This window comes from Nerophis ophidion, linkage group LG04 (genome assembly GCF_033978795.1).
Source record: "Nerophis ophidion isolate RoL-2023_Sa linkage group LG04, RoL_Noph_v1.0, whole genome shotgun sequence".
In the NCBI taxonomy this organism is placed as follows: Eukaryota; Metazoa; Chordata; class Actinopteri; order Syngnathiformes; family Syngnathidae; genus Nerophis; species Nerophis ophidion.
The window spans coordinates 8954110-8981987 of record NC_084614.1 but is presented as its reverse complement, the minus strand read 5'-3'; the positions used below and the strand labels follow the sequence as shown (position 1 = coordinate 8981987).

The 27878-nt window shown below is 39.9% G+C and overlaps 1 protein-coding gene and 1 long non-coding RNA gene across 3 annotated transcripts in view; both read left to right on the top strand.

The window, feature by feature from the left end:
- Window positions 1-27878, top strand: part of nfatc1 (nuclear factor of activated T cells 1) — a 90500-nt gene that overhangs the window by 43128 nt on the left and 19494 nt on the right. For both annotated transcript variants that reach the window (XM_061896973.1, XM_061896971.1), the window contains exon 7: window positions 24228-24283. In XM_061896973.1, the coding sequence (XP_061752957.1) occupies window positions 24228-24283 (56 nt within the window). The remainder of the gene's footprint in view (window positions 1-24227; window positions 24284-27878) is intronic.
- Window positions 326-10832, top strand: LOC133550869 (uncharacterized). Its single transcript, XR_009806392.1, has 8 exons — window positions 326-1561; window positions 2099-2233; window positions 5756-5831; window positions 6746-6823; window positions 7357-7434; window positions 7967-8044; window positions 10471-10542; window positions 10659-10832. It is a non-coding gene; the product is annotated as an uncharacterized LOC133550869 (long non-coding RNA).

The following is a 27878-nucleotide window of genomic DNA, read 5'->3' as shown; positions in this document are numbered from 1 at the left end:
TGTGGAGGGTTTCCCCAACGTTTGGCACTCGCCTCAGATTCCTGGGCGATTCTGCCATGGAAACACCCGCCCCGTCACATGGATGCCCCGCTGTCCCGTCCAAATGTGCAAAGTCATGCTTTCATGGGGATTGTTTCCCCTAAAACTACTAAGTGGACCTTTGCTTTTGCTAACGTTTCCGCAGACATCCAAACACGTGTTGTACTCGCAGCTGTTGTGTGTGTGTGTGTGTGTGTGTGTGTGTGTGTGTCAGAGTTTTCCCCTGTAATCACACACACTGTAAGCATGATGGGGTCACACGCTTAGAAAGGTTGCCAACGCTAAAAAAAAACAACACAAAAACAATTCAGTTGTTTAGTTTTCTGATTGATTGTCCAACAATGTGACGTGTTTGGTGGGCGAGTGTTTTGGTGCGTTTGTCAAAGTGACATATGGGGACATTTTTATGAAATTTCACCTTACATATGAGGACCTGTTGAAATATGGGGACATTTTCCATGTCCCCATATTTCCCGCAATGCTATCGTGTTCTAGACCCTCCCAGCATGTTCCCAGACCAAAAATCTCTAAAGTCTTCATTTGTCAAATTTTCAGAAAAAGTGTGTGAAAGTGTGTTTAATTTTTTTGGTCACCTTCGATTTTGCCCCTAGTGGCCATCTTTGCTATTATGACACACACACACACACTTGTCCTCATATGTCATATGTCCTCATATGTCATGTGGGTCAGAAACTCACACACTCCAACATTTGAAAAACATCTAATCATTACAGCAATAAATATACTTTTGAATTCTAAATCAAATAACACATTTTCAACTGATCTGATGATCTCAACCTTTTTTATGTTAGTTTTATCTATTCATTTGGTTTATCTGGAGAGGATTTGTGCTGGACAATCAATAATAAAGGGATTATGGTGATGATTTAATCGGTTTGATTCAGTATTTTACTGTATTGGGCTTTTTTCTATTCTGTTGTCTAAAATACAATGCCGCACAATAATTACTTTAAATGTGCCTGAAAAAAAACCTTCAACCTTGATTGAGACAAAGGCGATAATTCAAATGCAATTCAAACTACATCCAGTGTTTAATATTTTCAAATGGTTACAATAGCACATGATTTTGGTATTTTTATCTTTGGGACAAATTTTGGATTCAATTGGGGATTGTTTTTGGAGGTATTCACTTCACATTGTGTTCAAGATGCTTACTTCCGCCCACTCTGAAGAGTCTCGGCGTCTGATTGGTCCAATTTTTAGTTAGGCGCCGCCTGATTGGCCGCTGGACGATGTCTGCTCCTAACAGAGGGCTAAATCACTAGTTAACTATTTTCATCATGGAAGTTATACAGCTCATGTATCACACTTAATATTGAATATATATAAAAAGGGTTTTCCAAAAGGACCATTTATAATCGAAATACAAAACTTCACACACGATTTTGAGCACAACAGGGCGCTCAGTGAACAGCACTTCCGGGACGTGCAGCACCAGAGGGGGACATCTATCTTGGCCACAAACCATCTTTGACAGTCTTCGGCAGCATGGTTGAATCAGGTGAGCATAAAATGGAGTTTAACGTAATTAAATTGACCAATGTTTTTTAACATAGGAAAATAGTTCATTATAAAGAACAGTAAAATGTTTTTTGTTATTAATTGCAACCAGATTTGATTTTATGAGGTTAAATAAAGCATTTCAGTTCTGGGCCAAGGCCAAAAGGCATTTAAATTTTTTTTTTTTAAAGTTGCATGGAAGATTATAAGTAGCAGTGATTGTCACACACTAGGTGTGGTGAAATTATTCTCTGCATTTGACCCATCACCCTTGATCACTATGCAAGTAAACCTTGTCTTAATTTTAAACAAGACAGACTAGAGTTCTTCAAATTGTTTATACTTTTTCTCAAATACAAATATTTCAAGCTGATAAGCACTGTGGAGTTGGCATGTTACTGATATTGTTACATTAGTACTTTGTTTGAGAAACTTCATGTCTGCATTGAGCCTAAATTTAACAGTTTTTGAAGGGTTTAGTTCTTTGTTTTATTTCTGTGTCACTGACTTTTTTCATTTTTATGTGTGGATTTGTTAGGCGCATCAACACATGATATAGACATCGTGCCCAAAAGAAGAGCGAGATGTAATCCTGAGGCTGAAGCCATCGAGTTTATGTGATCTGGATGTGACAAGTCTTGTTTTAAGGCCCAGTGGATCAATGATTGGAAAGGTATGTCTTGTTATGTAACATATCAATGGTAACTGTATCAACATCTCATTTGGATAATTTCCTTACTGTCTAATAGAGGTTGTATTATATGGCTTTAATTAGAAGTGTTTGGAATAACAGCGTTCCACGTCCCAAGAGCTAGCTTCTGTAGCCGAGGATCGGACCGCCAAGTGCCCTGCCTTCGGCTGCCGCCCAGCTCACAATGCACCCGACCTCTATGGCCCCTCGGAGTCTTGTTCACGAGTGGGGGAAGAGTGGATCGTGAGATCGACAGGCGGATCGGTGCGGCGTCTTCAGTAATGCGGACGTTGTATCGATCCGTTGTGGTGAAGAAGGAGCTGAGCCGGAAGGCAAAGCTCTCAATTTACCGGTCGGTCTACGTTCCCATCCTCACCTATGGTCATGAGCTTTGGGTCATGACCGAAAGGATAAGATCACGGGTACAAGCGGCCGAAATTAGTTTCCTCCGCCGTGTGGCGGGGCTCTCCCTTAGAGATAGGGTGAGAAGCTCTGCCATCCAGGAGGAACTCAAAGTAAAGCTGCTGCTCCTCCACATGGAGAGGAGCCAGATGAGGTGGTTCGGGCATCTGGTCAGGATGCCACCCGAACGCCTCCCTAGGGAGGTGTTTAGGGCACGTCCAGCTAGTAGGAGGCCACGGGAAAGACCCAGGACACGTTGGGAAGACTATGTCTCCCGGCTGGCCTGGGAACGCCTCGGGATCCCCCGGGAAGAGCTAGACGAAGTGGCTGGGGAGAGGGAAGTCTGGGCTTCCCTGCTTAGGCTGCTGCCACCGCGACCCCACCTCGGAAAAGCGGAAGATGATGGATGGATGGATGGATGGTATAACAGCGGTATATGAAAACGATGTTACTAATGCTGTTACTTTTACCGGTAACGAGTAATCTAATAACTTTTATGTATGTTACAACGCTGTTACGATGCGTTTTATGTAATGTGGCATGCTACTTTTGATGTGATTGTATGTCAACAAGACAGCGTTAGAAGCACAAAAGGTTTAGTGCAGGTAATATCTTATTACTAATGAAAGCAACCCCCGGAAGTAATTACGAACACGATATCAAATAGAAAGAGGCCTCATCCACACGCAAACAAAAACATTCAACAGAACTATCTTAACTGCCACTGCTAAGCTAAAAAATACAGCTGAACTATTCTGCTATGTCTGGGCGCTGACGTCCCACTTGGCAAAAGGCACAGCTTTTTAAAGGCACACACACACTCTGCTCTCGTGAAATGTCTCTCAACTGCATATGCTAGATATTTAAAACTTTTCTTTTTCAAGTAACACATTAATTACAAACCCCGTTTCCATATGAGTTGGGAAATTGTGTTAGATGTAAATCCAAACGGAATAATTTTTTTTACAAATAATAATTAACTTAGAATTTCATGGCTGTAACACGTGCCAAAGTAGTTGGGAAAGGGCATGTTCACCACTGTGTTACATCACCTTTTCTTTCAACAACACTCAATAACCGTTTGGGAACTGACGAAACTAATTGTTGAAGCTTGGAAGGTGGAATTCTTTCCCATTCTTGTTTTATGTAGAGCTTCAGTCCTTCAACAGTCCGTGGTCTCCTCTGTCGTATTTTACGCTTCATAATGCACCACACATTTTTGATAGGACTGCAGGCCGCTCAGGAAAGTACCTGCACTCTTTTTTTATGAAGCTGAACACGTGCTGAATGTGGCTTGGCATTGTCTTGCTGAAATAAGCAGGGGCGTACCTGAAAAAGTTGGCGCTTAAGTGGCAGCAAATGTTGTTCCAAACAGATGGGTAACTTACAGATGTGTAAGTTACCCATGCCTTGGCACTAATGCACCCCCATACCATCACAGATGCTGGCTTTTCAACTTTGCGTCGATAACAGTCTGGATGGTTCGCTTCCCCTTTGGTCCGGATGAAACGGTGTCGAATATTTCCAAAAACAATTTGAAATTTGGGCTCGTTAGACCACAGAACACCTTTCCACTTTGCATCAGTCCATCTTAGATGATCTCGGGCCCAGAGAAGCCGGCGGCGTTTCTGGATGTTGATAATTGGCTTTCGCTTTGCATAATAGAGCTTTAACTTGCACTTACAGATATAGCAACAAACTGTATTTAGTGACAGTGGTTTTCTGAAGTGGGCTTCACGGTGGCAGAGGGGTTAGTGGTCCTGCAGTCCTGGGTTCAAATCCAGCCTCGGGATCTTCCTGTGTGGAGTTTGCATGTTCTCCCCGTGAATGCGTGGGTTCCCTCCGGGTACTCCGGCTTCCTCCCACTTCCAAAGACATGCACCTGGGGATAGGTTGATTGGCAACACTAAAAATTGGCCTTAGTGTGTGAATGTGAGTGTAAATGTTGTCTATCTGTGTTGGCCCTGCGATGAGGTGGCGACTTGTCCAGGGTGTACCCCGCCTTCCGCCCGATTGTAGCTGAGATAGGCACCAGCGCCCCCCGCGACCCCAAAAAGGGAATAAGCGGTAGAAAATGGATGGATGGATGGGTTTTCTGAAGTGTTCCTGAACTCATGTGGTGATATCCTTTAGAGATTGATGTCGGTTTTTGATACAGTGCCGTCTGAGGGATCGAAGGTCACGGTTATTCAATGTTAGTTTCCAGACATGCCGCTTACGTGGAGTGATTTCTCCGGATTCTCTGAACCTTTTGATATTATGGAGCGTAGATATTGAAATCCCTAAATTTCTTGCAATTGCACTTTGACAAACGTTGTTCTTAAACTGTTTGACTATTTGCTCACGCAGTTGTGGACAAAGGGGTGTACCTCGCCCCATCCTTTCCTGTGAAAGACTGAGCATTTTTTGGGAAGCTGTTTTTATACCCAATCATGGCACCCACCTGTTCCAAATTAGCCTTCACACCTGTGGGATGTCCCAAATAAGTGTTTGATGAGCATTTCTTAACTTTATCAGTATTTATTGCCACCTTTCCCAACTTCTTTGTCGCGTGTTGCTGGCATCAAATTCTAAAGCTAATGATTATTTGCACCAAAAAAAACGTTTATAAGTTTGAACATCAAATATGTTGTCTTTGTAGCATATTCAACTGAATATGGGTTGCAAATGATTTGCAAATCATTGTATTCTGTTTATATTTACATCTAACACAATTTCCCAACTCATATGGAAATGGGGTTTGTACTTAATTTAATAATTAATTACATTTCTGAAAGAGTAATTCTGTTTGTAATTGAATTTTTTGTCAAGTAACGACTATTATTATTCCTTTTTAAAACAGATATTCCAAACATTGTTAATTGATAAACTGTTTTATCAGGATATGGTGTATTTGCTCTTGCATCAATTTAAAAAGGTTCTTTTGTGGTCGAGTACCTAGGGAAGTTCATCTCAAGACATGAGCGAGACAAGAGACAGAAACCCTCTATAAATATCTTTACTATTTATCTGGCATTATATGCTCATAATGTTAACAACAAAAAGTGCTGATAATGTTATAATTAATAAGTTTTAACATTATTTTTATGTGTTTTGTTGCAGACACCAACTGTTGATGTTCTATCTCAACATTCTCCAGATTCATGTGAGCAATAAACCGACTTCATCCCTCCAACAGGTTATTACTTGACTATTTTATTATCCATCCATCCATCCATTTTCTACTACCTGTCCCTTTTTTGGGGTAGCGGGGTGTGCTTGAGCCTATCTGAGCTGCATTCGGGCGGAAGGCGGAGTACACCCTGGACAAGTCGCCACCTCATTACACGGCCAACACAAATAGACAACATTTACACTCACATTCACACACTAGGGCCAATTTAGTGTTGCCAATCAACCTATCCCCAGGTGCATGTCTTTGGAGGTAAGATGAAGCCGGAGTACCCGGAGGGAACCCACGCAGTCACGGGGAGAACATGCAAACTCCACACAGAAAGATCACGAGCCCAGGATTTAACTCAGGACTACTCAGGACCTTCGATTTGTGACACACATGCACTAACCCCTGTACCACCGTGCTGCCCTATATCTGCTAAAAACTTGACACAACCTATACTTCAAAAGACATTTAATCCTTTTAACCTCTCACAGATCAGTTTATATGACAACATTTTTTAAGGGTACATCCATGTTAGTCAGTGTGGAAATAACTCATGTTTAGCAAAACAGGAGATGTTACAGGTCAGCAACATGAATTCTGTATGTGATCACTTGTCATGTACTCATATTGTTTGAACTAAAAAAGACTTCAGTGTGTTTCATATAAGGTCCTCATATTTTCTGAACCACATTAGTGTGTGTTACAATGTTTAATTCAAAGCTTTAAAATGAGTGTTTCAATCCAGGTCCTCATATTTTCTGAACCACATTTTAGTGAATGTTACATTCTTAAATAATAGTCTAAGAGCTAAAACGCTATAATAATCTTTACTGTTTATGTAGAATTATATGCTCAGAATATTATCAACCAAAAGTGGTTGTTAATGTTATAATTAATTAGTTCTGACATTATATTTTTGTGTTTTGTTGCAGACACCAACTGTTGGGGTTCTATCTCAACATTCTCCAGATTCAGATGTGAGCGATAAACCGACTTCATCCCTCCAACAGGTTATTACAAGTCTATTTTTACTATATCTGCTCTAAATGTGACCCAACCTATATTTTGAAAGACATTTATTAATTTTAATCTCTCACAGATCAGTTTATTTGACAACATTTTCGTAAGGGTACATCCATGTTAGTCAGTAAGGAGTTTGGAACTCATGTTTAGCAAAACAGGAGATGTTACAAGTCAACAACATACATTCTACGTGTGACCACTCGTCATGTCCTTATATTGTTTGAACCAAGAAAGACTTAGGTGTGTTTCATATAAGGTCCTCATATTTTCTAAACCAGATTAGTGTGTGTTACAATGTTAATGTCCAAGCTTTAAAATGAGTGTCTCAATTCAGGTCCTCATATTTTCTGAACCAGATTTTAGTGTGTTTTATATTCTTAATTAATTGTCTAAGAGCTGAAACTCTGTAATAATCTTTACTATTTATCTGGCATTGTATGCTCAGAGTTTTATCAACAAAAAGTGCTGATAATGTTATAATTAATTAGTTTTGACATTATATTTTTGTGTTTTGTTGCAGAAACCAACTGTTGAGGTTCCATCTCAACATTCTCCAGATTCAGATGTGAGCCATTAACTGACTTCATCCCTCCAACAGGTTATTACATGTCTATTTTTACTATATCTGCTCTAAATTTGACCCAACCTATATTTTGAAAGACATTTATTTATTTTAATCTCTCACAGATCAGTTTATATGACAACTTTTTCGCAAGGGTACATCCATGTTAGTCAGTAGGAAGTTTAGAACTCATGTTTAGCAAAACAGGAGATGTTACAAGTCAACAACATAAATTCTACATGTGAGCACTCGTCATGTCCTTATATTGTTTGAAGCAAGAAAGACTTAGGTGTGTTTCATATAAGGTCCTCATATTTTCTGAACCAGAAAATGTGTGTTACAATGTTAATGTCAAAGCTTTAAAATGAGTGTCTCAATTCAGGTCCTCATATTTTCTGAACCAGATTTTTGTGTGTGTTACATTCTTAATGAATTGTCTAAGAGCTGAAACTCTGTAATAATTTTTACCCTTTATCTGGCATTGTTTGCTCAGATTTTTATCAACAAAAAGTGGTGAGAATGTTATAATTAATTAGTTATGACATTATATTTTTGTGTTTTGTTGCAGAAACCAACTGTTGAGGTTCTATCTCAACATTCTCTAGATTCAGATGACAGCCATAAACCGACTTCATCCCTCCAACAGGTTATTACATGTCTATTTTTACTATATCTGCTCTAAATTTGACCTAACCTATATTTTGAAAGACATTTATTAATTTTAATCTCTCACAGATCAGTTTATATGACATCATTTTCGTAAGGGTACATCCATGTTAGTCAGTAGAGAGTTTGGAACTCATGTTTAGCAAAACAGGAGATGTTTACAGCCGGTTTCTGCAGCGCTGTTTTCATTGATCAAAGTATTTTTTCGGTGGTCGTGTTTTTGGTACATAACTTGTAAATAGTGCGCAAATAATAGGCTATATATGTATATATATATATATATATATATATATATATATATATATATATAAATACATTCAAACCCCGTTTCCATATGAGTTGGGAAATTGTGTTAGATGTACATATAAACGGGATACAATGATTTGCAAAGAATTTTCAACCCCAATTCTGTTGAATATGCTACAAAGACAACATATTTGATGTTAAAACTGCTAAACATTTTTTTTGCAAAGAATTTAGGGATTTTACCATCTAGGGTCCATAAAATTATCAAAAGGTTCAGAGAATCTGGAGAAATCACTGGACGTAAGCGATGTACTGCATTAAAAACCGACATCAGTGTGTAAAAGATATCACCACATGGGCTCAGAAATACTTCAGAAAACCACTGTCAGTTACTACAGTTGGTCGCTACATCTGTAAATGCAAGTTAAAACTCTACTATGCAAAGCAAATGCCATTTATCAACAACACAGAGGAACGTCGCGGGCTTCGCTGGGCCCGAGCTCATCTAAGATGGACTGATGCAAAGTGGAAAAGTGTTCTGTGGTCTGACGAGTCCACATTTCAAATTATATATGGAAATTGTGGACGTGGTGTTCTCCGGAACAAAGAGGAAAATAACCATCCGGATTGTTATAGGCGCAAAGTTCAAAAGCCAGCATGTGTGATGGTATGGGGGTGTATTAGTGCCCAAATCATGGGTAACTTACACATCTGAGAAGGCACCATTAATGCCGAATGGTCCATACAGGTTTTGGAGCAACATATGTTGTCATCCAAGCAACATTATCATGGACGCCCCTGCTTATTTCAGCAAAACAATGCCAAGCCACGTGTTACAACAGCGTGTCTTCGTAGTAAAAGAGTGCGGGTACTTTCCTGGTCCGCCTGCAGTCCAGACCTGTCTCCCATCGAAAATGTGTAGCACATTATGAAGCGTAAAATACGACAACTTAAGCTCTACATCAAGCAAGAATGGTAAAGAATTCTACTTTCAAAGCTTCAACAATTAGTTTCCTCAGTTCCCAAACGTTCATTGAGTGTTGTTAAAAGAAAATGTGATGTAACACAGTGGTGAACATGCCCTTTCCCAACTACTTTGGCACGTGTTGCAGCCATGAAATTCTAAGTTAATTATTATTTGCAAAAAAAAAAAAGTTTGAGTTTTAACATCAAATATGTTGTCTTTGTAATGCTTTCAATTGAATATGGGTTGAAAAGGATTTGCAAATCATTGTATTCAGTTTATATTTACATCTAACACAATTTTCCCAACTTTTTTGTATATATATTAGGGCTGGGCAACGATTAAAATTTTTAATCGAAGTTAATCGCACTATTTCTCTTATTAATCGCGATTAACTGCATTATATACGCAAAGCCCAATAATGAATTCAAAAGTAGTGTGTAGTGCACCTTTATTGGAATATTCTCCCACATGAACAAAAGCGCCAAAACATTTGTTGTGCAAACACAATTTAAATCAGTCCTTGTTAAACAGTAGCAGTTAAATAGCATATTTTATGAAAATCAACTCCAAAAATGTAAATACAAACATTTAAGCTTATTGCCACTGCCAGGGTATTTAAGTTATCCTGTTTGTTATGGAAAATAAATATAATCTACATACAAATCTCTGAGCCACAATCATAACATCTGAACAGGCAATTTCTGAGGTAACAACAGAAACATTTTTTTTTATCAGGGATCTTATGTTTAAAAAACTTATATTATAGGTAGTGGGCTGTTTTAGGGAATTTTTGATCAAATTATCCGTAGTAGCAATATTAATAATGTTGTGTTTATTCTGCGTAGTGCACTTAAAATAATTATGACCATATCTGTTTGCTTGGTGCTTTGATAAACTGAACGCATATACATGGTACTATATTGTAATGTTATGAGCCAGGGGAAAAAAGAACTACCCTACCCAGCATGCAACAGGAGTGACGAGCATGCGCGGTAGCCCGGGATAGGTTGTGTCGCCATGACGGCATCTTGTATGTTGTGATATGCACGCTCTGAAAGTAAACGTTAAGAACTCAGCCAACACTCCTGGTCTGCATTATTCATAAATGGACAGACAACACACATACTCCGCTGCTTCACAAAGCACAATATGTTAAATGTTTACTTTTACAGTTTTCTAATTCTTCCTTTCAGATTGACAGCAGGACAAATCGCTGGAAGTGGGTATGTCTCAAGCTTCTTCCACTTGGTCCACTCCAAAGCGGGGTAAATAAATAATCCACATCATTTACTAGAATATTATATTACGTTTTGCACCTTTTCACTGTGTTATAGTCATTATTCCTTCAGTAAGAAATTGTATTTTGTCTCCTTTATGACAGCTGCAAAGGGGAAGAAGTGGAAGCAGTTGAATGACACATGTTGCATTTTGTAACTGGCAACAAAGTACCAGGTAAAAAAGATTGTGAAGCCTCCCTCCATAAAGAACTAGTAGCTCTACAGGACAGAGATTGGCTTGACATCAAGTACTACATCCATAACAGAATTATATTTAAAAAAGGAAAGAAAAATGTTTTCCCACATCTTCTGTGGTCGTTTGAGTATGTTACCAGCAATTAAAAAAGCAAAATAAACAGCAAGCGTTTTGTATTTATTCCAGATAATTCTTAGCGACAAAATCCACAAAAACAATTCAGTTACACTTAATCGACAATTACATTTTTACCCATGTTTCTTTTATACTCTTCTTGGTTTTAGATTACAGTAGCATGGGATTGGGATTTTTTTTTTAAATGACAACACATCAACTAAACCAACTCAGGTGGTTTTGTTAAGTCTCTGATGTCATTAGCCTCATATGTCACATGAACCTGAAATCTTAAACACTCTGTGACGTCATGGTTGTCATATTTCACAAACTTGAAATCTTAAACACTCTGTGACGTCATGGTCATCATATGTCACATAAACTTGAAATCTTAAACACTCTGTGACGTCATGGTCATCATATGTCACATAAACTTGAAATCTTAAACACTCTGTGACGTCATGGTCATCATATGTCACATGAACCTGAAATCTTAAACACTCGGTGACGTCATGGTCATCATATGTCACATAAACTTGAAATCTTAAACACTCTGGTCTTCATTTGTCACCTAAACCTGACAAGTCCTCATATGTACCATAAAAATCAGGTTCAGAAAAAAACAAAAGAGTTGCAAAAATCTCAATAGACCACTGTGTTTCTAAAATTCTGGTTCACTAACCGTCTGATTCCCAGGCCTGTAGGACCATTGGAAAGGCATGTCCCCATATGTCACGTTTTTGTCATAAGTCCTCATATGTCACCCAAACACGTATGTGTGTGTGTGTGTGTGTGTGTGTGTGTGTGTGTGTGTGTGTGTGTGTGTGTGTGTGTGTGTGTGTGTGTGTGTGTGTGTGTGGACTAAGTAACAGTGACTCACGCAGGAGGAAATCCCAGCTTCCCCACAGGGAAAAGCGAGGGGAAAAAAAAAAAAAAGAAGCGTTCTTTCCTCGCACGTTTTTAATCAAGTCCAAAAAAGGCGTGGCCGCAAACAAAAATTACCTTTGCGCATTTCAACTCATAATAAAATATAAATGTGAAAAAATGCTCAAAACATTTTGTTACATGGACAATAAGGCTATCCTTTTTTATAATTTTTTCTTTGATTGAGTTATTATTATGTTCATTATTTAATTTGTATTATTTTTATTATTCATACGCACAAAACCACAAAATTAATTTATAGTATAATGGATTTTTAAAAAAATTATGTTTAACGTATTTGCTATTATATATATATAAGTATTAATATATAATTATAACAATAAAATTGATGTATTTATCTATTATAAATATTTACATCTATTATAAATACATATATAAAGTTAAAGTTAAAGTACCAATGATTGTCACACACATACTAGATGTGGCGAAATTATTATTATTATTATTATTCTCTGCATTTGACACATCACCCTATAGTTATGTTACTCTGATTTTAAGAATTATTAATCATGTATTTTATTTTTTTAATATATTTAATTTTTTATTGATAGGTGCAATACATTAATGTAAATTATTATTATATTTATTATAATTTGTACTATTATTTTATATATATATATATATATGTATAACATTTATTTCTATAAAGATTTATTTCACAAACATATTTTCTTTAGTTTATTTATTACTAATTATCTATTTTATTTAATTGGAATTTTTGTATTTATTAATATATACAACACCTTATTTTATTTTATGGTATTTAATATATTATATATATATATGTATTATGTTTAATGTATTTATAAGTACATATATAAATATTAATATATTATTATTATTACAGTAATATTTATGTGTTTATCTATTATGATAAACATGTACATTTATTATAAATACACACGCACACACACTTGTGTGTGTGTGTGTGTATATCTATATGTATATATATATATATAAATATATATATGTATGTATGTTTCTATAAGGATTTATTTCAAACACATTTCCTTTGATTTATATATGATTAATTGTGTATTTTATTTATTTAATTTATATTACTTTTTTCTAAATTTGTACAATACATTAATTTAAGTTCTTATTGTTTTTAATATAATTTGTACTATTAATTTTAATGTGGTGTATATATATATATATATATACACATTAAAAATAGTATTTATGTACTCATCTATTATTCTAATTAAATATTTCAAATGATACAAATAATTAAATAATGTAAAAATTTAATAGATCAAATTAAAAAACCCAAATATAATATTTGTGTTTATAAGGATTTATTATTATTTCACAAACATATCCATCCATCCATCCATTTTTTACCGCTTATTCCCTTTTGGGGTCGCGGGGGCGCTGGCGCCTATCTCAGCTACAATCGGGCGTAAGGCGGGGTACAGCCTGGACAAGAGGCCACCTCATCGCAGGGCTTCACAAACATATATATTTTTTAATCAATTTATGACTAATTATCTGTTTTATTTATTTAAATTGTTTATTTTTTGTTTCGAGAAGATAATGAGCAAGTTTTTAAATGTGAGATTTTTATGGTTAAAAAAATGAATGTTTATCAACACGCACACAAACATACTGAAAGTTGAGTACTGGTATCAATAAGTGGGGGATCGGTGCTATATCGGTTCAAAGGTGAAAACAACATTAAGTAGCGCCACGTTTGATGCTAACGCTAACTTACAAGGACAAGATGGCCGCTGCTCTTGCACCTGCTGCTCCTCACCTGGCTCCAAACAAGATAACATCTTGTTTGGAGCCAGTGGCGGCGGATGTGGTCTCGTCATCCAAGACGGACTGGTGGGGCTTTTCCCCGGCGACGCTCGATAAAACGGCCGTCCTTCCCACCTGGGATTTAATCCTCGGCTTTTGCCGGGTGTCGAGTTCCTCGGGAGATGTGCGGCCGGGCGGGAAGAACATCACAACAGTCAAATAGGAGATGTTGTTATGTCATCGCTCACATGCCCCCTAGTGGTTGGGGCAGGTGTTTCATCTAAAGTTGGCACCTTGTGTAAAAGGTCAATAAAAACAGAATACGACAAATCCTTTTCAACTTATATTTGATTAAATAGACTGCAAAGACAAGATATGTCATCTTCACACTGAGAAACTTTGGTATTTTTTTGCAAATATTAGCTCATTTGAAAAAGGTGTTTCAAAAAAGATGGCACAGGTGGCAAAAAAGACTGAGAAAGTAGAGGCACGCTCATCAAACACTTATTTGGAGCATCCCACAGGTGAACAGGTGGGTGTTATTTTTTGCAAATATTGGCTCATTTGAAAAAGGTGTTTCAAAAAAGCTGCAAAAAGTGGCAAAAAAGACTGAGAAAGTAGAGGCACGCTCATCAAACACTTATTTGGAGCATCCCACAGGTGAACAGGCTAGATGGGAACAGGTGGGTTTTATTTTTTGCAAACATCAGCTCGTTTGAAAAGGTGTTTCAAAAAATCTGGCGCAAGTGGCAAAAAAGACTGAGAAAGTAGAGAAACGCTCATCAAACACTTATTTAGAGCCTCCCACAGGTGAACAGGCTAGTTGGGAACAGGTGGGTGTTATTTTTATCAAATATTAGCTCATTTGAAAAAGGTGTTTTAAAAAAGCTGGCACGAGTGGCAAAAAAGACTGAGAAAGTCGAGGAGCGCTCATCAAACACGTATTTGGAGCATCGCACAGGTGAACAGGCAAATTGGGAACAGGTAGTTGTTATTTTTTGCAAATATTGGCTCATTTGAAAAAGGTGTTTCAAAAAAGCCGGCAGAGTGGCAAAAAAGACTGAGAAAGTCGAGGAGCGCTCCTCAAACACTTATTTGGAGCATCCCACAGGTGAAAAGGCTAATTGGGAACAGGTGGTTGTTATTTTTTGCAAGTATTAGCTCATTTGAAAAGGTGTTTCAAAAAAGCTGGCTCAAGTGGCAAAAAAGACTGAGAAAGTCAAGGAGCGCTCATCAAACACTTATTTGGAGCATCCCACAGGTGAACAGGCTAGTTGGGAACAGGTGGGTGTTATTTTTTGCAAACATCAGCTCTCTTGAATATTGTTTCAAAAAAGCTGGCACAAGTGGCAAAAAAGACTGAGAAAGTTGAGGAACGCTCATCAAACACTTATTTGGACCATCCCACAGGTGAACAGGCTAATTGGGAACAGGTGGGTGTTATTTTTTGCAAATATTAGCTCATTTGAAAAAGGTGTTTCAAAAAAGCTGGCAGAAGTGGCAAAAAAGACTGAGAAAGTTGAGGAGCGCTCATCAAACACTTATTTGGAGCATCGCACAGGTGAACAGGCTAGTTGGGAACAGGTGGGTGTTATTTTTTGCAAACATCAGCTCGTTTGAAAAGGTGTTTCAAAAAAGCTGGCACAAGTGGCAAAAAAGACTGAGAAAGTCAAGGAGCGCTCATCAAACACTTATTTGGAGCATCGCACAGGTGAACAGGCTAGTTGGGAACAGGTGGGTGTTATTTTTTGCAAACACCAGCTCGTTTGAAAAGGTGTTTCAAATAATCTGTTACAAGTGGTAAAAAAGACTGAGAAAGTCGAGGAACGCTCATCAAACACTTATTTGGAGCATCCCACAGGTGAACAGGTTAGTTGGGAACAGGTGGGTGTTATTTTTTGCAAACATCAGCTCGTTTGAATAGGTGTTTCAAATAATCTGTTACAAGTGGTAAAAAAGACTGAGAAAGTCGAGGAACGCTCATCAAACACTTATTTGGAGCATCCCACAGGTGAACAGGTTAGTTGGGAACAGGTGGGTGTTATTTTTTGCAAACATCAGCTCGTTTGAATAGGTGTTTCAAAAAATCTGGCGCAAGTGGCAAAAAAGACTGAGAAAGTCAAGGAGCGCTCATCAAACACTTATTTGGAGCCTCCCACAGGTGAACAGGCTAGTTGGGAACAGGCGGGTGTTATTTTTTGCAAATATTGGCTCATTTGAAAAAGGTGTTTCAGAAAAGCTGGCACAAGTGGCAAAAAAGACTGAGAAAGTCGAGGAACGCTTTTTGCCAAATATTAGCTCATTTGGAATTTGATGCCTGCAACATGTTTCGAAAAAGCTGGCACAAGTGGCAAAAAAGACAGAAGGTTATCATCAAAAGCTTATGTGGAACATCCCCCGGGTGAACGGGCTAATTGGGAACAGGTGGGTGCCATGATTGGGTATAAAAGCAGCTTCCACAAAACAAGGACGGGGCGAGGGTCACCACTTTGTCAACAAATGCCCGAGCAAATTGTTAAAAAACAACAACAACTCAAGGAATTGAGGGATTTCACCACCTACGCTCCGTAATATCGTCAAACGCCTTATAGAATCTGGAGAAGTCACCGCACGTAACGTTGAACGCCCGTGACCTCGGATCCCTCAGGTGGCGCTGCACCGAAAAGCGACATCGGGGTGTAAAGGATATCACCACGTTGGCTCAGGAACACTCCAGAAAACCACCGTCGGTAACTACATTTGGTCGCTACATCTGTAAGTGCGAGTTGGAACTCTACTATGCAAAGACAAAGCCATTTATCAACAACACCCGGGGCCGAGCTCATCTCAAGATGGACTGATGCAAAGTGGGAAAGTGTACATCGAGCAAGAACGGGAAAGAATACCATTTGAAAAATGTGTCTCCTCAGTTCCCAAACCTTTACTGGGTGTTGTTGACAGGAAACCTTTGCAGTGTTTGTACGTCTGCTGGCGTCTCGGGTATAAAGACTTTGGGGACTAAGTCCAGTCGGATCTTGTCCGTCCTGGAGTCTTCCACGGTGTGGCTTCAAAGAAAGGACAAGTGTTGACTCTAAGTTAGTGAGCCGCCATGACACAAGGGGTCCGGTCTGTGGTACTGTGCCCAGTCTGGACCCGCTCCAAGGTGAGCCTCAGTCAAGGGGCAGGGGGTTTATGTGGACTCGTGTTGAACCTGGGATTATATTGGATGTGGTCCAACACGGTGGGCCAGAGAACTGTATTGTTCTAGGGACGGGGGCCCGGGGTGGGGATTGGGGGGGTATCTTGGATCTGAACAGATGTTGTTCTTCGAAACATTCTGCGGTCATCCACTATGACAATAAGAACTCTGGTAGAACCTCCGTTAGTCCGCTAGACTGAAGTCTGCGTGATGGAGGACTCTCATTGGTCGGTCTACACATGACATATTTACACAGGCGCTTGTGTTCATGCGTAACACAAGACATCACATACAGATGTGTTCATGTGTAACACAATACATCACATACATATGTGTTCATGTGTAACAAAATACATCACATACAGATGTGTTCATGTGCAGCAAAAGACATCACATACAGATGTGTTCATACGTAACAAAACATCACATACAGATGTGTTCATGTGTAGCACAAGACATCACATACAGATGTGTTCATGTGTAACACAAGACATTACATACAGATGTGTTCATGTGTAACACAAGACATTACATACCAATGTGTTCATGTCTAACACAAGACATTACATACACGTGTTTATGAAGACATTGTTACACATGAAGGCATCTGTATGTGATGTCTTGTGTTACACATGAACACATCTGTATGTAATGTCTTGTGTTACAAATGAATACATCTGTATGTGATGTCTTGTGGAACACATTATCACATCACATACACATATGTTCTAGTGTAACACATGACATCACATACAGATATGTTCATGCATAACACAAGATATTACATACAGATGTGTTCATGTGTAACACAAGATATCACATACAAATGTGTTTGTGCGTAACACAAGACATCACATACAGATGTGTTCATGTGTAACACAAGATATCACATACAAATGTGTTTGTGCGTAACACAAGACATCACATACAGATGTGTTCATGTGTAACACAAGACATTACATACACATGAAGACATCTGTATGTGATGTATTGTGTTACACATGAACACATCTGTATGTGATGTCTTGTGTTGGACATGAACACATCTGTATGTGATGTCTTGTGTTGTACATTAACACATCACATACACACAACACAAGACATAACATACACATATGTTCATGTGTAACACATGACCTCACATACAGATGTGTTCATGTCTAACACAAGACATCAAATACAGATGTGTTCATGTGTAACACAAGAAATCACATACAGATGTGTTCATGTGTACCACAAGACATCACATACAAATGTGTTTCGGCGTAACAAAAGACATCACATATAGATGTGTTCATGTGTAACACAAGACATCACATACAGATGTGTTCATGTGTAACACAAGACATCACATACAGATGTGTTCATGTGTAACACGAGACATCAAATACAGATGTGTTCATGTGTAACATGAGACATCACATACAGATGTGTTTATGCGTAACACAAGACATCACATACAGAAGTGTTCATGTCTAACACAAGACATTACATAGACGTCTTCATTTGTAACACGAGCCATCACATACAGATGTGTTCATGCGTAACACAAGACATCACCCCTGTCAAATGGATGATCTTTGACCTGCATTACGCCCTTTTAAGCAGCAGAACACTCCTGTCACATAGATGATCTTTGACCTGCATTATGTCCTTAAAAAAGCAGAACACTCCAGTCACATAGACGGTCTTTGACCTGCATTATGTCCTTAAAAAAGCAGAACACTCATGTCAAATAGATGATCTTTGACTTGGATTTTGCCCTTAAAACAGCAGATCTTTGACCTGTCACATAGATGATCTTTGACCTTTGTTATGTCTTTCAAACAGCAGAACACTCCTGTCACATAGATGATCTTTGACCTGCATTATGCCCTTTTAAGCAGCAGAACACTCCTGTAACATAAATGATCTTTGACCTGCATTATGTCCTTAAAACAGCAGAACACTCCTGTAACATAGATGATCTTTGACCTGCATTATGTCCTTAAAACAGCAGAACACTCCTGTCACATAGATGATCTTTGACCTGCATTATGTCCTTAACACAGCAGAACACTCCTGTCACATAAATAATCTCTGACCTGCATTATGTCCTTAAAAAAGCAGAACACTCATGTCAAATAGATGATCTTTGACCTGGATTTTGCCCTTAAAACAGCAGATCTTTGACCTGTCACATAGATGATCTTTGACCTTTGTTATGTTTTTCAAACAGCAGAACACTCCTGTCACATAGATGATCTTTGACCTGCATTACGCCCTTTGAGCAGCAGAACACTCCTGTCACATAGATGATCTTTGACCTGCATTATGTCCTTAAAACAGCAGAACACTCCTGTCACATAGATGATCTTTGACCTGGATTATGTCCTTAAAAAAGCAGAACACTCCTGTCACATAGATTATCTCTGACCTGCATTATGTCCTTAAAACAGCAGAACACTCATGTTAAATAGATGATCTTTGACCTGGATTTTGCCCTTAAAACAGCAGATCTTTGACCTGTCGCATAGATGATCTTTGACCTTTGTTATGTCTTTCAAACAGCAGAACACTCCTGTCACATAGATGATCTTTGACCTGCATTATGTCCTTAAAAAAGCAGAACATTCCAGTCACATAGATGATCTTTGACCTGCATTATGTCCTTAAAAAAGCAGAACATTCCAGTCACATAGATGATCTTTGACCTGCATTATGTCCTTAAAACAGCAGAACACTCCTGTAACATAGATGATCTTTGACCTGCATTATGTCCTTAAAACAGCAGAACACTCCTGTCACATAGATGATCTTTGACCTGCATTATGTCCTTAACACAGCAGAACACTCCTGTCACATAAATAATCTCTGACCTGCATTATGTCCTTAAAAAAGCAGAACACTCATGTCAAATAGATGATCTTTGACCTGGATTTTGCCCTTAAAACAGCAGATCTTTGACCTGTCACATAGATGATCTTTGACCTTTGTTATGTTTTTCAAACAGCAGAACACTCCTGTCACATAGATGATCTTTGACCTGCATTACGCCCTTTGAGCAGCAGAACACTCCTGTCACATAGATGATCTTTGACCTGCATTATGTCCTTAAAACAGCAGAACACTCCTGTCACATAGATGATCTTTGACCTGGATTATGTCCTTAAAAAAGCAGAACACTCCTGTCACATAGATTATCTCTGACCTGCATTATGTCCTTAAAACAGCAGAACACTCATGTTAAATAGATGATCTTTGACCTGGATTTTGCCCTTAAAACAGCAGATCTTTGACCTGTCGCATAGATGATCTTTGACCTTTGTTATGTCTTTCAAACAGCAGAACACTCCTGTCACATAGATGATCTTTGACCTGCATTATGTCCTTAAAAAAGCAGAACATTCCAGTCACATAGATGGTCTTTGACCTGCATTATGTCCTTAAAAAAGCAGAACACTCATGTCAAATAGATGATCTTTGACCTGGATTTTGCCCTTAAGACAGCAGATCTTTGACCTGTCACATAGATGATCTTTGACCTTTGTTATGTTTTTCAAACAGCAGAACACTCCTGTCACATAGATGATCTTTGACCTGGATTTTGCCCTTAAAACAGCAGATCTTTGACCTGTCACATAGATGATCTTTGACCTTTGTTATGTTTTTCAAACAGCAGAACACTCCTGTCACATAGATGATCTTTGACCTGCATTACGCCCTTTGAGCAGCAGAACACTCCTGTCACATAGATGATCTTTGACCTGCATTATGTCCTTAAAACAGCAGAACACTCATGTCAAATAGATGATCTTTGACCTGGATTTTGCCCTTAAAACAGCAGAACACTCCTGTCACATAGATGATCTTTGACCTGCATTATGTCCTTAAAACAGCAGAACACTCATGTCAAATAGATGATCTTTGACCTGCATTATGTCCTTAAAACAGCAGAACACTCTTGTAAAATAGATGATCTTTGACCTGGATTTTGCCCTTAAAACAGCAGATTTTTGACCTGTCACATAGATGATCTTTGACCTTTGTTATGTCTTTCAAAAAGCAGAACACTCCTGTCACATAGATGATCTTTGACCTGCATTACACCCTTTTAAGCAGCAGAACACTCCTGTCACATAGATGATCTTTGACCTGCATTATGTCCTTAAAAAAGCAGAACACTCATGTCAAATAGATGATCTTTGACCTGGATTTTGCCATTAAAACAGCAGATCTTTGACCTGTCACATAGATGATCTTTGACCTTTGTTATGTCTTTCAAACAGCAGAACACTCCTGTCACATAGATGATCTTTGACCTGCATTACGCCCTTTTAAGCAGCAGAACACTCATGTCAAATAGATGATATTTGACCTGGATTTTGCCCTTAAAACAGCAGATCTTTGACCTGTCACATAGATGATCTTTGACCTCTGTTATGTCTTTCAGACAGCAGAACACTCCTGTCACATAGATGATCTTTGACCTGGATTATGCCCTTAAAAAAGCAGAACACTCATGTCAAATAGATGATCTTTGACCTGGATTTTGCCCTTAAAACAGCAGATCTTTGACCTGTCACATAGATGATCTTTGACCTTTGTTATGTCTTTCAAACAGCAGAACACTCCTGTCACATAGATGATCTTTGACCTGCATTACGCCCTTTTAAGCAGCAGAACACTCATGTCAAATAGATGATATTTGACCTGGATTTTGCCCTTAAAACAGCAGATCTTTGACCTGTCACATAGATGATCTTTGACCTCTGTTATGTCTTTCAGACAGCAGAACACTCCTGTCACATAGATGATCTTTGACCTGGATTATGCCCTTAAAAAAGCAGAACACTCATGTCAAATAGATGATCTTTGACCTGGATTTTGCCCTTAAAACAGCAGATCTTTGACCTGTCACATAGATGATCTTTGACCTTTGTTATGTCTTTCAAACAGCAGAACACTCCTGTCACATAGATGATCTTTGACCTGCATTATGTCCTTAAAAAAGCAGAACATTCCAGTCACATAGATGGTCTTTGACCTGCATTATGTCCTTAAAACAGCAGAACACTCCTGTCACATAAATAATCTCTGACCTGCATCATGTCCTTAAAAAAGCAGAACACTCCAGTCAAATAGATGGTCTTTGACCTGCATTATGTCCTTAAAACAGCAGAACACTCCTGTCAAATAGATGATCTTTGACCTGGATTTTGCCCTTAAAACAGCAGATCTTTGACCTGTCACATAGATGATCTTTGACCTTTGTTATGTCTTTCAAACAGCAGAACACTCCTGTCACATAGATGATCTTTGACCTGCATTACGCCCTTTGAGCAGCAGAACACTCCTGTCACATAGATGATCTTTGACCTGCATTACACCCTTTTAAGCAGCAGAACACTCCTGTCACATAGATGATCTTTGACCTGCATTATGTCCTTAAAAAAGCAGAACACTCATGTCAAATAGATGATCTTTGACCTGGATTTTGCCATTAAAACAGCAGATCTTTGACCTGTCACATAGATGATCTTTGACCTTTGTTATGTCTTTCAAACAGCAGAACACTCCTGTCACATAGATGATCTTTGACCTGCATTACGCCCTTTTAAGCAGCAGAACACTCATGTCAAATAGATGATATTTGACCTGGATTTTGCCCTTAAAACAGCAGATCTTTGACCTGTCACATAGATGATCTTTGACCTCTGTTATGTCTTTCAGACAGCAGAACACTCCTGTCACATAGATGACCTTTGACCTGGATTATGCCCTTAAAAAAGCAGAACACTCCTGTCACATAGATGATCTCTGACCTGCATTATGTCCTTAAAAAAGCAGAACACTCATGTCAAATAGATGATCTTTGACCTGGATTTTGCCCTTAAAACAGCAGATCTTTGACCTGTCACATAGATGATCTTTGACCTTTGTTATGTCTTTCAAACAGCAGAACACTCCTGTCACATAGATGATCTTTGACCTGCATTATGTCCTTAAAACAGCAGAACACTCCTGTCAAATAGATAGTCTTTGACCTGCATTATGTCCTTAAAACAGCAGAACACTCCTGTCACATAAATAATCTCTGACCTGCATCATGTCCTTAAAAAAGCAGAACACTCCAGTCAAATAGATGGTCTTTGACCTGCATTATGTCCTTAAAACAGCAGAACACTCCTGTCAAATAGATGATCTTTGACCTGGATTTTGCCCTTAAAACAGCAGATCTTTGACCTGTCACATAGATGATCTTTGACCTTTGTTATGCCTTTCAAATAGCAGAACACTCCTGTCACATAGATGATCTTTGACATGCATTATGTCCTTAAAAAAGCAGAACACTCATGTCAAATAGATGATCTTTGACCTGGATTTTGCCCTTAAAACAGCAGATCTTTGACCTGTCACATAGATGATCTTTGACCTTTGTTATGTCTTTCAAACAGCAGAACACTCCTGTCACATAGATGATCTTTGACCTGCATTATGTCCTTAAAAAAGCAGAACATTCCAGTCACATAGATGGTCTTTGACCTGCATTATGTCCTTAAAACAGCAGAACACTCCTGTCACATAAATAATCTCTGACCTGCATTATGTCCTTAAAAAAGCAGAACACTCCAGTCAAATAGATGGTCTTTGACCTGCATTATGTCCTTAAAACAGCAGAACACTCCTGTCAAATAAATGATCTTTGACCTGGATTTTGCCCTTAAAGCAGCAGATCTTTGACCTGTCACATAGATGATCTTTGACCTTTGTTATGTCTTTCAAACAGCAGAACACTCCTGTCACATAGATGATCTTTGACCTGCATTACGCCCTTTGAGCAGCAGAACACTCCTGTCACATAGATGATCTTTGACCTGCATTATGTCCTTAAAACAGCAGAACACTCACGTCAAATAGATGATCTTTGACCTGGATTTTGCCCTTAAAACAGCAGATCTTTGACCTGTCACATAGATGATCTTTGACCTTTGTTATGTCTTTCAAACAGCAGAACACTCCTGTCACATAGATGATCTTTGACCTGGATTTTGCCCTTAAAACAGCTGATCTTTGACTTGTGTTTGAGTTGATGACTTTACAAAATAAAAACAAGTAGTTAGTGTAGAAGTTGTCAAAGTCGTAGCTCGCTAACAAAATATCTCGAGTTGCGAGGTCCGGGCAGCACAGATTCCGGCGAGCACTTTGGAGGCGACCTCTCACTTTCCAGACGTTTGCTGCGCTAACGAGCTGGCCAGCTGCTGGCGGATTCCAGAAGACCTTCACGTCAAGGCCTCCGCACGACATGTCGCTCATCTCCCCGGAATGACTCAGCGCGCGCGCGTGTGTGTGTGTGTGTGTGTGTGTGTGTGTTGCATCAGACGCGTCTCTGAGGACATGAGGTCAGACGGCGTGACGTGCGCTCGCTGCTTTCTCTATCACTGATGATGATAGCAGCCGCTTTCCATTTCTTCACGTCTGACACCGAACTTTCTTCTTCTCGTTTGTCTCGGCCAGACGGACATCACTTGTGGGAGACCGAGGCCAAAGTGGACCGAGACGCCTCCAAGCATGTAAGCCACGAAGCACCTGAGACACTCAGAACATGTCCCTCATTCCAGACTCCATTGAGAAAGTGTCTGTTTTAACGTCTGTTTCACACTCAAACACTCTGTTCTGTCCGTCTTGTCCCTCATTCCAGACTCCATTGAGAAAGTGTCTGTTTTAACGTGTCCCCATGGCGTCTGTTTCACACTCAAACACTCTGTTCTGTCCGTCTTGTCCCCTATTCCAGACTCCATTGAGAAAGTGTCTGTTTTAACGTGTCCCCATGGCGTCTGTTTCACACTCAAACACACTGTTCTGTCCGTCTTGTCCCCTATTCCAGACTCCATTGAGAAAGTGTCTGTTTTAACGTGTCCCCATGGCGTCTGTTTCACACTCAAACACACTGTTCTGTCCGTCTTGTCCCCTATTCCAGACTCCATTGAGAAAGTGTCTGTTTTAACGTGTCCCCATGGCGTCTGTTTCACACTCAAACACTCTGTTCTGTCCGTCTTGTCCCTCATTCCAGACTCCATTGAGAAAGTGTCTGTTTTAACGTGTCCCCATGGCGTCTGTTTCACACTCAAACACTCTGTTCTGTCCGTCTTGTCCCCTATTCCAGACTCCATTGAGAAAGTGTCTGTTTTAACGTGTCCCCATGGCGTCTGTTTCACACTCAAACACACTGTTCTGTCCGTCTTGTCCCCTATTCCAGACTCCATTGAGAAAGTGTCTGTTTTAACGTGTCCCCATGGCGTCTGTTTCACACTCAAACACACTGTTCTGTCCGTCTTGTCCCCTATTCCAGACTCCATTGAGAAAGTGTCTGTTTTAACGTGTCCCCATGGCGTCTGTTTCACACTCAAACACGCTGTTCTGTCCGTCTTGTCCCTCATTCCAGACTCCATTGAGAAAGTGTCTGTTTTAACGTGTCCCCATGGCGTCTGTTTCACACTCAAACACGCTGTTCTGTCCGTCTTGTCCCTCATTCCAGACTCCATTGAGAAAGTGTCTGTTTTAACGTGTCCCCATGGCGTCTGTTTCACACTCAAACACGCTGTTCTGTCCATCTTGTCCCCTATTCCAGACTCCATTGAGAAAGTGTCTGTTTTAACGTGTCCCCATGGCGTCTGTTTCACACTCAAACACACTGTTCTGTCCGTCTTGTCCCTCATTCCAGACTCCATTGAGAAAGTGTCTGTTTTAACGTGTCCCCATGGCGTCTGTTTCACACTCAAACACACTGTTCTGTCCGTCTTGTCCCCTATTCCAGACTCCATTGAGAAAGTGTATGTTTTAACGTGTCCCCATGGCGTCTGTTTCACACTCAAACACGCTGTTCTGTCCGTCTTGTCCCTCATTCCAGACTCCATTGAGAAAGTGTCTGTTTTAACGTGTCCCCATGGCGTCTGTTTCACACTCAAACACACTGTTCTGTCCGTCTTGTCCCCTATTCCAGACTCCATTGAGAAAGTGTCTGTTTTAACGTGTCCCCATGGCGTCTGTTTCACACTCAAACACACTGTTCTGTCCGTCTTGTCCCTCATTCCAGACTCCATTGAGAAAGTGTCTGTTTTAACGTGTCCCCATGGCGTCTGTTTCACACTCAAACACGCTGTTCTGTCCGTCTTGTCCCTCATTCCAGACTCCATTGAGAAAGTGTCTGTTTTAACGTGTCCCCATGGCGTCTGTTTCACACTCAAACACTCTGTTCTGTCCGTCTTGTCCCCTATTCCAGACTCCATTGAGAAAGTGTCTGTTTTAACGTGTCCCCATGGCGTCTGTTTCACACTCAAACACGCTGTTCTGTCCGTCTTGTCCCTCATTCCAGACTCCATTGAGAAAGTGTCTGTTTTAACGTGTCCCCATGGCGTCTGTTTCACACTCAAACACGCTGTTCTGTCCGTCTTGTCCCTCATTCCAGACTCCATTGAGAAAGTGTCTGTTTTAACGTGTCCCCATGGCGTCTGTTTCACACTCAAACACGCTGTTCTGTCCGTCTTGTCCCTCATTCCAGACTCCATTGAGTAAGTGTATGTTTTAACGTGTCCCCATGGCGTCTGTTTCACACTCAAACACACTGTTCTGTCCGTCTTGTCCCCCATTCCACACTCCATTGAGAAAGTGTCTGTTTTAACGTGTCCCCATGGCGTCTGTTTCACACTCAAACACTCTGTTCTGTCCATCTTGTCCCCTATTCCAGACTCCATTGAGAAAGTGTCTGTTTTAACGTGTCCCCATGGCGTCTGTTTCACACTCAAACACGCTGTTCTGTCCGTCTTGTCCCTCATTCCAGACTCCATTGAGAAAGTGTCTGTTTTAACGTGTCCCCATGGCGTCTGTTTCACACTCAAACACACTGTTCTGTCCGTCTTGTCCCTCATTCCAGACTCCATTGAGAAAGTGTCTGTTTTAACGTGTCCCCATGGCGTCTGTTTCACACTCAAACACACTGTTCTGTCCGTCTTGTCCCCTATTCCAGACTCCATTGAGAAAGTGTCTGTTTTAACGTGTCCCCATGGCGTCTGTTTCACACTCAAACACACTGTTCTGTCCGTCTTGTCCCTCATTCCAGACTCCATTGAGAAAGTGTCTGTTTTAACGTGTCCCCATGGCGTCTGTTTCACACTCAAACACGCTGTTCTGTCCGTCTTGTCCCTCATTCCAGACTCCATTGAGAAAGTGTCTGTTTTAACGTGTCCCCATGGCGTCTGTTTCACACTCAAACACTCTGTTCTGTCCGTCTTGTCCCCTATTCCAGACTCCATTGAGAAAGTGTCTGTTTTAACGTGTCCCCATGGCGTCTGTTTCACACTCAAACACGCTGTTCTGTCCGTCTTGTCCCTCATTCCAGACTCCATTGAGAAAGTGTCTGTTTTAACGTGTCCCCATGGCGTCTGTTTCACACTCAAACACGCTGTTCTGTCCGTCTTGTCCCTCATTCCAGACTCCATTGAGAAAGTGTCTGTTTTAACGTGTCCCCATGGCGTCTGTTTCACACTCAAACACGCTGTTCTGTCCGTCTTGTCCCTCATTCCAGACTCCATTGAGTAAGTGTATGTTTTAACGTGTCCCCATGGCGTCTGTTTCACACTCAAACACACTGTTCTGTCCGTCTTGTCCCCCATTCCACACTCCATTGAGAAAGTGTCTGTTTTAACGTGTCCCCATGGCGTCTGTTTCACACTCAAACACTCTGTTCTGTCCATCTTGTCCCCTATTCCAGACTCCATTGAGAAAGTGTCTGTTTTAACGTGTCCCCATGGCGTCTGTTTCACACTCAAACACGCTGTTCTGTCCGTCTTGTCCCTCATTCCAGACTCCATTGAGAAAGTGTCTGTTTTAACGTGTCCCCATGGCGTCTGTTTCACACTCAAACACACTGTTCTGTCCGTCTTGTCCCTCATTCCAGACTCCATTGAGAAAGTGTCTGTTTTAACGTGTCCCCATGGCGTCTGTTTCACACTCAAACACACTGTTCTGTCCGTCTTGTCCCTCATTCCAGACTCCATTGAGAAAGTGTCTGTTTTAACGTGTCCCCATGGCGTCTGTTTCACACTCAAACACGCTGTTCTGTCCGTCTTGTCCCCCATTCCAGACTCCATTGAGAAAGTGTCTGTTTTA